At 45.1% G+C, this 12,712-nt stretch overlaps 1 protein-coding gene across 1 annotated transcript in view; it reads right to left on the bottom strand.

Annotated features, from left to right (window-relative positions):
* The window catches only part of TTYH3 (tweety family member 3), a 36,935-nt gene extending 26,756 nt beyond the window's left edge, over positions 1 to 10,179 (bottom strand). Inside the window, exons 1-4 of the mRNA XM_019008271.1 lie at positions 9,992 to 10,179; positions 3,065 to 3,176; positions 2,231 to 2,451; positions 1,365 to 1,460 (exon numbers count right to left, since the gene is read on the bottom strand). Of these exons, the coding sequence (XP_018863816.1) occupies positions 1,365 to 1,460; positions 2,231 to 2,388 (254 nt within the window). The 5' untranslated portion in view covers positions 2,389 to 2,451; positions 3,065 to 3,176; positions 9,992 to 10,179. The remainder of the gene's footprint in view (positions 1 to 1,364; positions 1,461 to 2,230; positions 2,452 to 3,064; positions 3,177 to 9,991) is intronic.
* Between the last annotated feature and the right edge of the window lie 2,533 nt (positions 10,180 to 12,712).

Raw genomic sequence — 12,712 nt, forward strand, 5'->3', positions numbered from 1 at the left:
CATTTGTCTCACTGAATACCAGAGCTTTTAAAAAAATAAACCTGTGGGTCTCCATTTAAAAAAAACCCCTATCCCTCAGTTTACTAACTTATTTTAATTCCAAACAAATCCTATTCTGTGAGTGGATCTATGTCTCATCTTGCAGAAGGAAGGGAGTTTCACCAGACTGACATCTGCGCTGCACCCTGAAACAAGACACTAAAGACTTTATTATGCCTTTTCCAAATGGATGCAAAAATTATCAGCCATGGATCAGCAAGGTTCTGTGGGTTTATGACATAAGGACAACACAGCTTGGTGCCTCCAGCTGAGCATGTTAATCAATAAGACACATTTGTTGTTTTACTTTAAATGAAGATGACTGGGTCAGTAACTGATTGCTTGGCTAAAAGAGCTAAAACTGGCATTTCACCATCTTGCCTGGCTGTGATACACTTGTTTCTTTATGCCATGTGCTCCCTTTAGGGAATGCCTCAATATGAACTTCTGGCTAACAGGGAATGAGATTCTAATTTAAACCCTGGGTTTGCCATCTGTGCATACACTTGGACTTTTGTCTGTATAACCTGCCAGGTATGAAATCATCTGGTAAATAATCAATCTGGATACACATTCCAATTATTAATGGCATCACCACGAACCAGGATAGACCCTTGGCCATGTCAGTTATCAAACTGTCACTGTGTTTATGATACCAGGACCTTTGCCAAATATGCCAAGCCACGAGATGGGGAGAGGAGGAGTTTTTTTCCTGTAATGGGGCATTTTCAGTGCTTTTGAGAAACAGACATGCATTAACATTGCAGTACCATGGCAACAAGACTCCTTCTCATAACAGTGCTAACCATTGCTTGTTCTCAGTTTAATGTTTCCTCAGGTGTGACAGCCCCAGGTAGCAAGAGCAGATAGTGGCACACAAGGCAATGCTGCAGGTTGTGTAGACACGTGCAGTGCTTATCATCAATTAACAAATGCCTTCCCAACTGCAGAGAATTAAGGGGAGATTTTTAAAGCCTGTAATTTTAAGGAAGGATGTTCACATTATTATCTCCCAGCAAATGGAGGATTCCAATGCCAGCCTGTGGAAAGCAGACAGCCTGGGTGAGCTCCTCACCTTTGATGAGAAGGCAATGAACACCAACAGCATTGCATTTTATAGCTCAAGAACCTCCCTGGGAACATCTCTTGTATGAAGCCCTAACTATTTCCACAGAGCTACACCCTACAATGTCTCTCTACTCAGAGGCAAATGTAAGATGTTCAGTTTCAGATGTCCCTGATATCAACAGGTAAAAGTCCCCACTAGCAGGCACTTGTACATTCAGCTGACTTCCCTTATGCCTTGTCCCCAGGTCAAGACTTACCCCATAAGAATGGCCCTGGAGTTTCTAATGAGCCCAAAGAGCACCAGCAAACATATCAGGACATTAAAGAGGAGCAGGCCCAGGTATCCCAGCCACCTGCAGCAAACAAAAACACGGTCTGCAAAGGAAAACTGCTGTGTAAAAAGCACAGATAAAAAAAACTGTTGTGATTTCTGGGAAAACACAGTCCTTCTCTTCTCCAAAACCACCTCCAGAGAGCTCTGGGTATTTGTAGGATTGGAAGTTGAGGCAGGTAAAAGCCCCACACAACACGCTCAGTGCAAACAGCTGTTGAGAAATGAGACTGCTAGTGTGATGTTCTATGAACTGTTCATCACCAGAGGAAGAAAAGGCATTGCAGCTTCTTGAACTTTGTAGATATTTGTTAGGAAATGCTTCAGTTATTTATTCCACATGTTTGGCTAGAGATTTTCTTTTGTAGAATACAACTGATGCAACCTTATTTAATATGTTTAATAAAAAGGAATGTTGGGCTGTGGTATTAACTTCCAGAACTAGTGTAATTTTCTACTTTATTTAATGTGTTCTTTATGCACTTATTAGGACTGAGCAGAAGCTGTATCTGGGGCTGTTTTTTTTCCCCAGTGCTAGAACACAAACTGCAGATTTTGTATGTTGAGAATAAATTTCTCATCAGTTGGCAATAAAGACACTTAAGAAAAAAAAAGCTGTGCATTTTGATTTAAACTGGACACAGTCCTGCTGTAAGAAACAAATCAGCTCTGTGGGCCAGGAGCACCTGCAGCAATGTACAGAGCCTTTGGCTCAGCCACCCAGGACATGCACATAATTTTTGCAGAACAGGCCAAAGCAGATGCTACAACCACTACACTACAGCTACACACCTGTACCAGTCATAGAGGTCAATCTGGATTGCCAGCTCCTCCAGAGACAGCTCATCATTCTTCCAAAAGGGGATCTCAGTTGTTTGCCTGACCAGATCATCCAAGAGACTTTGCAGTTTCTGGACAATATGCAGGTAGTCTGTCTGCTTCTTGAACATCTCCTCTAGGACAAGCAAATTTGGTTCCACTGTTTGGTTCAGGGCCACTGCAGTGTCCAGTACCTACAGTATGGGAAAGAAAAAGGGGATAAACAAATTTTTTTAAAAAATTAAAGTACAGGAAACCAAGGAAGTTAAGGGGAATTCATTCTTATTAGCAAGTCATGGACAGCTTCCACATTACCAGTCCTCTGTCTTAAGAGGCTCAGACTGCTTACCCCTCAAAAGCAACTTAAAAGCATCTACAAGGGAGATTGTTTGCAAGCAGTGCAGTGATGGCACCTCAGCTGAGCCTCACCACATGCACACATTTTGCAGCCCTCAGGGTTGCATTACATACCATGAAATTAGAGATTGCACAGGAACAGGCAATGGTACCAAAATGCTACATTTTACTAAGATTTGTCTGCTTTGGCCTGCCTCCTCTTCCGGGTGTGGAAGAGAGAGCTGATCACAAGCTGTTTTTAAACCTAGCACAGAGAAGACTTCACTTAACAAGCTGTGTCGCTTCGTTATTTTTAGAAGAGCGGAAGAAATCACCCCGCCACTAATGGAAATTTTAGCACATCTCCAAGCCCAGATATGAAGAGAAAACAGGAAGAGGCACAGGCACAGCCGGATTCAGGAGGAGAGGTGCTGACTGAGGCTGCCACAGGCCCCGTTTTGGGGTGCTCACCCGGTCCTGGACGCCGGCCACGGTGCGGTTGGCGTGGCGCAGCGAGTACGTCAGCCGGTGGATGCCGTCGCTGGTCTCCCCATTCCCGTAGAAGCCCACAGCAATTCCAGCACTGAGGAGGAAGAAAAGCAACAAAGGGCAGAGGTAAAGCTAAAAGGCAAGTGTGTAACACGGGGCTGGTGGCCACAGTGCACTGGGGAGTCACGCCAGCACCTTCCACAAAAAGGGAAGGCGCGACTCCCAAAGAGAGCTGGGGTCACGCTGCTCCTCGGTTTACACCTGCAAACATTCACAGTTCTCCACACAGCATCCACATGGCAAAGAGCAGAACACAGCAAGAGTATTTCATTTACAGTAAAATAATGAAAATCTGTTATTAGAGAGCTGTTTGGAAGCTTGGGTCTGGCCATGGACAAACAGAAATCCATCCAGGCAGCTCTGCAGTGGCTCCTGAGAGAGCTGCCACTGCTGTGCTAGGAGACACGTGCCTGCTCTGGACATGAAATACAGATTTTGTTATATTTTTTTAAAGCAGGACACAGAGAGCTGGCTTATGCTTGCCCGTGGTGGTTCCTCCAGATACATTTTCCATGCCCTCTTCTCTGTCCTGTGAGATATCTATGAACATTATCTTGATTTATCTTCCCATTAGAAATGTTTGTGTCACACTGATTTAGAGTACTGGGAAGGGAGGCTTAATAACTTACTGGGACAAAAGGCTTATTTATTTTTAAAGCAAGCAAATTTCAAGCTTGCACACACAATTCAACTCCAGCCGCTTTGCAAATTACCACCTATCAGCTGATTTTCTATAATTGTCCACACATATCAGTCTGCCCCAATTATGAAGTAAACCATACTAGCTTAAGCCTCACTTAAAGGAGGAAGATCCTGTAAATGAGTTGCACCCAGAGGATTATCTCATGCAAGTCAGCAATACCTCTTCTATTAAGAGATCACTGCAGGAACTCACAGTTCCTCTTCCCAAGCCTGTATTTCCTAATAACAGAGGAGGAAAGAACTTGTGAAGGGATCACACAACTAAACTCAGGGCAGACAAACCTTACCAAGACACAGTTTTTCTGTTCCCATGTTATATTTATCTTGAGAGCACCCAGGACCTTTTCTAGGAAGGTTCTCAAGACACCAAGGTTGTGTTTGTGGCAGTGCAAAGGAAGGTGGTGGTGATGATCCTGTTGTAAACCTAAACTTATTCTGGATGAAACATTTAGTTCCTTCACAACAACTCTGCCTACTGCTCCTGCTCTTGCTCCTCTCCTGCAAGAAGACACATCCATTCCTCCTTTCCTGGGCTCTGCTTCAAAAGAGTAAGCAGAACAATGTAGTTCACCTGGTCACATTTCTCCTGGTACATGACAAGAAACAGAGGCAAAGATCATGATCTGGAAGCAGATCCACTAGGAAAATCTGTGTCAGCCTCATGCTTTTTCCAGCAATTGAACCTCCATAAATTATAGAGAGCTTGGCCCATAAAAAACTCAGCTGAGGAGTCTTCTAGGGACAAGAGGCAGCCTTCATAAACAGAGAGGCAGCAGCTATGTAACTAAATATTTAGCATTAATAAAATAAATGGGCCTCTTTCTTCAAGAACACCATTCCTCAAACAATTTCCTAATGCAAATTATGCTGATAACTAAAGAGAGAAAAGCCCTCTGCATTCCTCCCTCGTTGCAGCTATTATCAGAGCTTGATAACACATGCCTGGGGTGCACGGGGGTGGAAGGAATAAAAAAGACACACTATCCCCTCCTCCTGAAGCAGAGAGATTACAGATGCAGAGCTATGCCCAGGATAAGGCAACTCAGCACCCCATCACAGAAAGTGCAAAACCAGGGCTTGAATTTCTCCTTGTCTTATCACTGCAAAGAAATTCTCACAGACCCTTTCAGCCCCCTGAGCTGCAGAAAACGTTTAACAGTTGTTCCTACCATAGGCACCAAATAAATTCCAGAACATTCTGGACACTGAATAGGCAGACCTGACCCCTTTAATTAGAGAGCCATTTCTATTCAGCCTGTTTACAGCTACTAGAAGCCTATTCTTTCAGCAAACACTTGGTAAGTGCCCAAAATCTCCTGCCTGGCTCTCAGTATTCCCAGCACAGCAGCACAGTTTTGGTGGGAAAGACTCAGAAACAGCTCTCTGAAGTAGCAGCAGACACCTTGTCCTTGGGGATGCTGCACAGATCAGGCAGCTCATTCACAGGTACCAGCCATGAAGTGCTGGTACTACAAACAAGTGACTTTAAACTTGTTTGTAGTACCACCAGGACTCAGAACTCTCCTGCCCAGTACCAACCACAGCCCCCACTGCCCTGACCCTCCAGGCACAGTCACTACTCCTGAAAGAGAACACCACAGCACAACAATTGGGATAAAAGCCATTTAATCCAAGTAATAAACTCCTCTAGACATGAGACTCACACATTCCCTACAAATTACACATAAAGTGTTAATTATTCCATTTCTGCCCTGCAAAAGCCAGCTCTGCATTCACACCCTCTGCTAGCAAGGGCCACTTACACAGCCAGTCCTTCTCCTAGGAGCAAGCCATGCAGTTTTGTGACTCTTCCCCTTTCTATCAGGGCAGAGAAGGAAGGAACCCACCCCAGAAGCCCTGGCTGGGGCCAGCTGTGCCTGGGGAGGGGGCAGAGCTGAAGGGCAGGTGGGGGGAACTGCTGCTGCTTAGCTTTGTTTGCATTTGGCTTCATCTAAATCCAACAGTTGCTTCAAATCCCTGCCCACACACACTGATATGAGTTGCTATTGTTTAAAGCAGATTTAAGGATTTACACTAGTTTTTAACTACCTTTTATATGATTAAAGGGAAACAGAGGGGCTCCTTCTATTTAAGAGCATTCTTTTAAAATAAAAATAGATCAACTCGATCTTAACCCAACAGCATAAGTCCTTGAGGTCATGATAAATCACAAGGCTTCTTGCACGAACCCTGGAAGGCACAGCAGCCTAAGATACAGCAGACCCATCTCCCAGTATGACAGGATGACAAAATCATCACCCAGTGGATGTATTTCTGTCACACAGCCTGGATACAAGAACAGCATTCCTGAATGACACAGCTCTCTTCCACCCTAGCACCCTGTGGAAGATACTCCAACTCATTTTCAATGCTTCTATAGGAAAGTCATGTCTACATCTGCCAGTCTTGCTTCTGTGGCACTCCCCTTTGAGTGCACACACCCTCCTCTCCTCCCAAATCCATACTGTCCCATCCTCAATTCCTCCTCCCAAACCTACCTCTGTCGTCTCCTGTCACTTTCACTACCACCATCACTCCTCTGTTTTCCCTCTCACTCATATTTTTGAATAAAATCTTTAAAAATCAATCCATCACAGCCTTACAGGCCATCTAAAAAGTTGCTACTCAGCTCTGCACTTAAAAAAGCTACTTGGCTACTCAATAGTTGTGGTAAGTTTTAAGAAACCCACTTATTTAAGTCAAGAAAACATTGCACTTTGAGCTTAAAGCTGTCACCACCAGTGCAGTCCCACAGACACACACCAGGAACTCAGAACTCTCCAAGCTCTTCAAAGAGTTGCAGCAGTGAGATGGGAGAGGTGCACACCAGGATTTCTGTCTTTTCCTACAGATACATCAGTGTGATCTAAACTCCTGCAGGTGGTACACACACTTCAGTACCACTTTTCAGCAAGATTCAAGAAATCCAAGCCTGGAGAGCAGCTTTCCTGTTGTTTGTGTGAATCACATGTACTCTGGACACCTGGGTAAAGAACCAGAAATACCAATCAAGTGTAATTGAATTTGCTTGCAACGTGACCTGCAAAAAAACAAAAAAAAAGTTTGCTGCATTTACACATGATGAACATCAGAGCATTGGTCTGACACAGAGAGGATATATGTGCTTTCTAGTGATGAGATCCTGCTGCTGTAATACCCACACACACACTGTGACCCTCTGGGTACCCAGACACCAGTCTGGAAAGATGAGCACTAGCCATTCACATCACATCTTTAGAAATGAATAATCTAACTACACCAAGTCATCTTTAATTACAGGAACTTCATAAGAAGAGCCCTTTTTAGACTTCAAGTTCTCAGGAGGAATGTTAATTTGTCTGTCTAATTACCACCTTGCACTTTCGCACCAGGGGAAAGTGCTATTACTGGCACTTGATAAAACAAGTTTTTACCATTTATTTGCACCCATTTCTTTCTGATACCCTCTTCACAAAGCTTTCTCCCCACCTTCAGAGCTGAGGTCCCCTCTGGGAGAATTAGGGTCACCTAAGCAGTGGGTGAGATGGTTTATAGGACAACTCCCCATACACAGAAACCAATCAAAATCGGTAAGGACTAGAACTGAAGCATTAATGGAAAAATCTAGGCTAAGCATTCCTGCAGCTTTGTGGCTAGAGCAACTGGGAAGACTCATTAGAGACATTTTGTTGGAGAGCCCCTGTTAACCAGTTGTGGCTGTGCTGGCTCAGCACTCTCCCTGGTGTGAGTCATTAGGAAAGAGCGATGGAGCACACAGCAGCACTCCCAGCACAAACAGCCCCCTGGGACTGAGGGAGCCTAGAGAAGCATGTTCTAGGCACAGTTGGACTTAAGCACAGTTAACCAGTTCTCAGCTAGGAACACAATAGTCCCCCTTCCAAGTACTCAGACAGACCAGACCTGCTGCAGGTTGGAACCTCTCGCTGCTTCAGCACCCAAACAGAGCCACAAAACTGGCACAGTCAGGCTGCTGCCAGGCTGAGGGTCAGAACAGCCTTACAGGACAGCTGGTCTGGCTCTTCTGGTACATGTGACACACAGCTGGGACAGGATATATCCAGTGGGCTGATCTCTAAGCAGTGCTAGCAGGAAGTCCCAGGTAGATACCAACAGTTGGAGTCGGCTTGTCGGGAGCTGCATCTGCATTCCCAGGGCAGACTGAGCACAGAGTGCCAAGAGAAACTGTTTTGAGGGCACTGTGGCATTCAGCTGCTGCACAGAGGCAGAAAACCAACCTCATCCCTGCAGGAGAGCAGCAGCTCTTGGACAGCACCTTCCTCACCATGATGGTACCGACCTGCTCTTGCTCAAGCATGCTGATTTCAGAGAGGAGCTTAAACAACTAATTAAAAAAAGTCAAGAAAAATTATCATCCAATGTCACTGTAAGTTCAGATAGAACCTTATGTTATTAACCTTAGTTTCATGGTTCTGCATTTAATACTTGCAGAAACAAACTGTACACCAAGGATTCAAGGATACACCAGTGGTTCAGATTTCGAGGAAGTCTAAGCGGCTTTCCAGCTTGTGGGTTTGACAGAGTCACATCAAGTTTACCACAATTTATATGCTGCACTTCCAGTTTTAAATTATCTCACACATGCTCTGGAGAAGTGCAGAATACCTCCTTCTCACCCTTTCTACAATCAAAAACAAACATAACTACCACAGGGCAGCAGCTGCCTGGGTCACATTTGCTGCATAACAATAGCTAACAAGGGCCTGTAGGAGCAGCACAACTATAAATAGCACCAGCCAGAGCTTCTGTAAGAAAGGGTTAGGACCACAGCTCTCTCAGTGGATGGGAATGGATGCAGCTGAAGCTCTTAAGATCACTAAAAGGTGAATGAGGCTGAGATTTCTTCTTTACAAGTTTTTCTGTGGCTTGCCTTTCCACCCCAGGCACTTATTTGCGGTCAGCAAAGCGTGGAAGAGCTCCCTGCAAACACAGCAACACTGGCTGGTACACAAGGTCGCCTCCTCAGCCCCTGCTTCTACAGGCAAATCCACCCCCAGCTGCTGAACTCACCACAGAATGTCTGCTCTGCTTGTTCCAACACTTCAAGGCTTTGCTGTTCTCTTAAGTGAGTGCCTCAAAAGAGCAAACACACAAACACACAGCAGCACAGTCTGGCTCCTGAGCATCTGAGCCTTCAAGGAACACCTCACCTGCAGAGGGATCACACAGCACACCCACCACCCATCAGCAGGCTAATGCAAAAAGCAAACCACAAGGCACTGCCAAATGCAATCGTCTCACAGCTCCCTCCTCTCCGACTAGGGGACTGCTCCCAGACCTGCCAGACCCACAGAGAGGCAGCTGAGACCAACCTGGAGTCTTGGGCAAGAATAGATGGTGCTTGGAATTGGAAAGGAATGCAAATTGGACAGTGTTCAATATAGGGCACACATCCAGAGGACTCATTCTGCCCAAGTCAAAACCAGATCAGAGGCTCCTTCCTTCCATATCTGCAAACATATCCCTCCCTTCAGATGCCCCAACATTCACTTTCTAGGAAATTATCTCCTTCTAAATTCTCCTGCAGCTGCTCTCCAGTAATTACTGATTTTTTTCTTGGTTTTCAGCAATTCCTCTTTCCACCTCACCTCCAAAAGCTTCTATCAGTCGTAACAGGAAACACTGCTGACCCTGGCACCATTACTAGCAGCCCTTGGAGAAGGCACATTAGTGCAGATAAAATGCAGCAGGCTACAGAATCTGAACATTCCCTGCACCAATCCTTCCAAACCCAAAAGAATCATCTGTGACTCTTTCTTCCCAATCTACTCTCCCACACATAGTGATTCTTTTTGGACACCAGGTTCTGAGAAATCCGCGTTTAGACCTGATAAATATTTCAGCTGTATCCATCCTGTTTAAGTGATAAGCTCCCAAGGACGGAGGGTCCTTGATTTATCACTTGAAAAGTATCAAAGAGCAGGGCATTAACTATTCCTTTTCACATTGCTCAAACCACCAGGCAGCGCCAGAAAGGAAGGAAATCTATTAGAGACATTTAAAAACATACATCCATCAAATGGAAAGAGGGATTATTGCCAGTATCCACGGAGCAGAGGCAGAGCATTTGGGAGGATGTGAGCCAGGACACACGGAAGGACGGGGCTGGTCCGTGGTGCGGGGCCGTACCTGCAGACGAGGGTGGCGATGATGACGCACCAGGCCGTGCAGCAGCAGTCAGCATTGAGGTGCTCCTCGCTCTTGCGGTGGCGGCAGCACAGCCAGAAGGAGTAGAACAGGAGGAAGAGCAGGTCCAGAGCCAGGCAGGAGAGAGCGATGCCCCCCAACAGCAGCAGGGCCTGCAGGAACAGACATGGGTGTCACATCTGGCCACGGCAGCGGAGCCCAGCCTGGGATGTGTGAGGGCTCTGCAAGGCATACCTCGAAAACAAGTCATTTTGTGGCTTTGGCACTTTTTAAAAATATAAAGAGGTAACTTTTTTGGTCTCCCTCTCTCCATCCCACTCAGTGAAACCACATTTTGAATCTCAGCAGTAAACAGCTGAGCCATTTTGTCTGTCCCAGTCTGCAAACAGCCCAAGTTAATCGGAGGGTTTCCTCTTTACTACTGATCATAGGTCAGCAGATTTAGAGAACAAAAATAATAATAAAAAAACCTAGTTCAGCCAGCTGCCTCTCTCTGTACAGTTTTTTAATCTTCATGAATAAATACGCAGGCTTATTCATTAGAAATCCAAGTGCATGAGTGGGTTTGAGAGGGGGTGGAATTTATTATACATGCATGAGATTAATTTTTTTTAAAATCAATCTCCATGCAATGCTTCTGCTCAAGGTAGACCTAGAATAAACGCTAAACCCCTCCATATACCATCCACATATATAGGTACAACAAACGTGGATGCTACAGACACACTTGAAGCAGTCACAAGCTGAGTTAGTGTGAATTAGACCTATTTCTAGTCATGTTCCTGGGAGGAAAGGGAAGTTGTAAGTGTTTAACTCCCTTCCAATTTATTTTTATTCGAAACATCCTGCCTAAAATCCAAAAATGCAAACCAATTTTGTTAAATAAAATAAAAATTTTAAAAATTAATCCCTTCCAACACCACATCTAGCCACATTTTCCCAGCAGCATGAATCAAGCAAAAGGATGCAATTTTATCCATAAGGGGTTTTTTTTGATAAATCCTTGTTAGTGGTGACAAATGCCAACTTACTAGAAGTTATTTAAATATCTGGAAAGAGTCCAAGTCACTTGCTGGTGCCCCAGTATTGGGAATGCAGATAAAGATCTGTATCAGCTAACCTAGAACAAAGGCTTGGGTTTTCAAACCAGTATCTCTTTTCCTCCCCATGCAGAAATTCCTTAAAGAACATTTATGTGCTTCCTCCTGATTGAAACAATAACTTCCTTCTGATCAAAAGGAGCACAACAAAGAATGCTGAGATTAAAGTCAAGACCATTCACAACTGGTGACTGTTTCTAACAGGGTCTGGTAGGAACTTGCTCCTTGTAGGCTTTTCTTTCCTCTTTCCCCTGCTCTGCTCCATAGGTACTCCCTGCTGAGTGATTATCCTGGCAGAAAAGCCACTTCCCAACCAAGAAACGTCAGCCACGCATAAGGAGGTGCACAGCAGTTAAACCCAAGTGCTGCACCATGGATACTCCACACAGCCCCTTGCTCTTGGCTCTCCCAGCCTCTGCAAACCCTCCCGAAGCGCACCGAGCGCGCTGGGATGGGGGCAGCTCACAGGTGCTGCCTTCCCAAACTAAAGAGCAGAAACTCAGCTCCGCTGTGCAAAGTGAACTCTGGCATCTCTAGCAGCGAGGAGTGGGGGTGGAAGGGAAAAAGCCCAATCCCCCTTTCCCATGTTTTCTCCAGATGGTGTGAGCACTGCTGGAGCTCCTCAGCAGAAAGGGGCCTCCGAGAGGGAAGCTGTGCTCGGAGCCCCGCGTTCCCCCACTTCTGAAGCCCTGCCACGAACGAGCACTCCATGCTAATTTAACTAACACATTTGGCATACCAAAGCTCCTCGGGGATATTCTTTATTTTTTAAAGATGTCAGGCAGAGCTTTCCTGCCCCGCTCGCCTGCACTTCTTTCTTCACACCCTCAACACTCCTGCACATGCTAAAAGGCATTACTGCTGGAAAGACAAACTCAGCTGAAAACATCCTCCCAGCAACTCTTTTATCAGCAAAAAATCCACACTGCAGCTCCAGATGCAGGGGAACTGCCCCCATTGAAAGGAAATAAAAGGAAATACTAAAAAAAAAGGAAAAATGGATATTAGACTGCCAACCAGCAAGCAACCTGAAGTCCTTTCTTTGAGGGGACACTTAATACACGCTCTAAATTTGCATCTGGCCAAAAGGACTTGGCTGTCCACTATACCACAATCTGCATTTCATTTTCCAGAGAATATTTGTTTTCCATTAATGGATATGTGCCATGGCAAGTGAAATCATCCAGCAGAGCAGTTATTAATCTTTCTGACTGATGAGTCAGTTTAGGACCCAGGGACTGGCTGGCAGTGAAAGCCTGGTCACAACCAAAGATATTCCTCTGCCTGCTTGTCAGGATTAAATGACAGTATTTAAAAAGGGAGGTTGTGGCTGGATAAACCCTTAGACACTCTATCCTGCAACAGTAAATCTGGGACTCGGTTATCCAAGGCCACATTATCCCAAGTAAATGTAAAATTATGCAGTAGGCCTTTTGCCACAAAAGAGCATCAATTTGTCTTAGAACATTTGCTGAGCTATCAGAACCTTTAGAGCAAATGATGCATGAACTGCCCTTACAGGAAAATGGAGACAACTTGGAGGAACAGCATTTTACCAGCGCACTGACAGTAATAGCAGAAGTGGAGACAGAGCAGTCCCTGA

The sequence above is a fragment of the Parus major genome, chromosome 14 (genome assembly GCF_001522545.3).
Source record: "Parus major isolate Abel chromosome 14, Parus_major1.1, whole genome shotgun sequence".
Lineage (NCBI taxonomy): Eukaryota > Metazoa > Chordata > Aves > Passeriformes > Paridae > Parus > Parus major.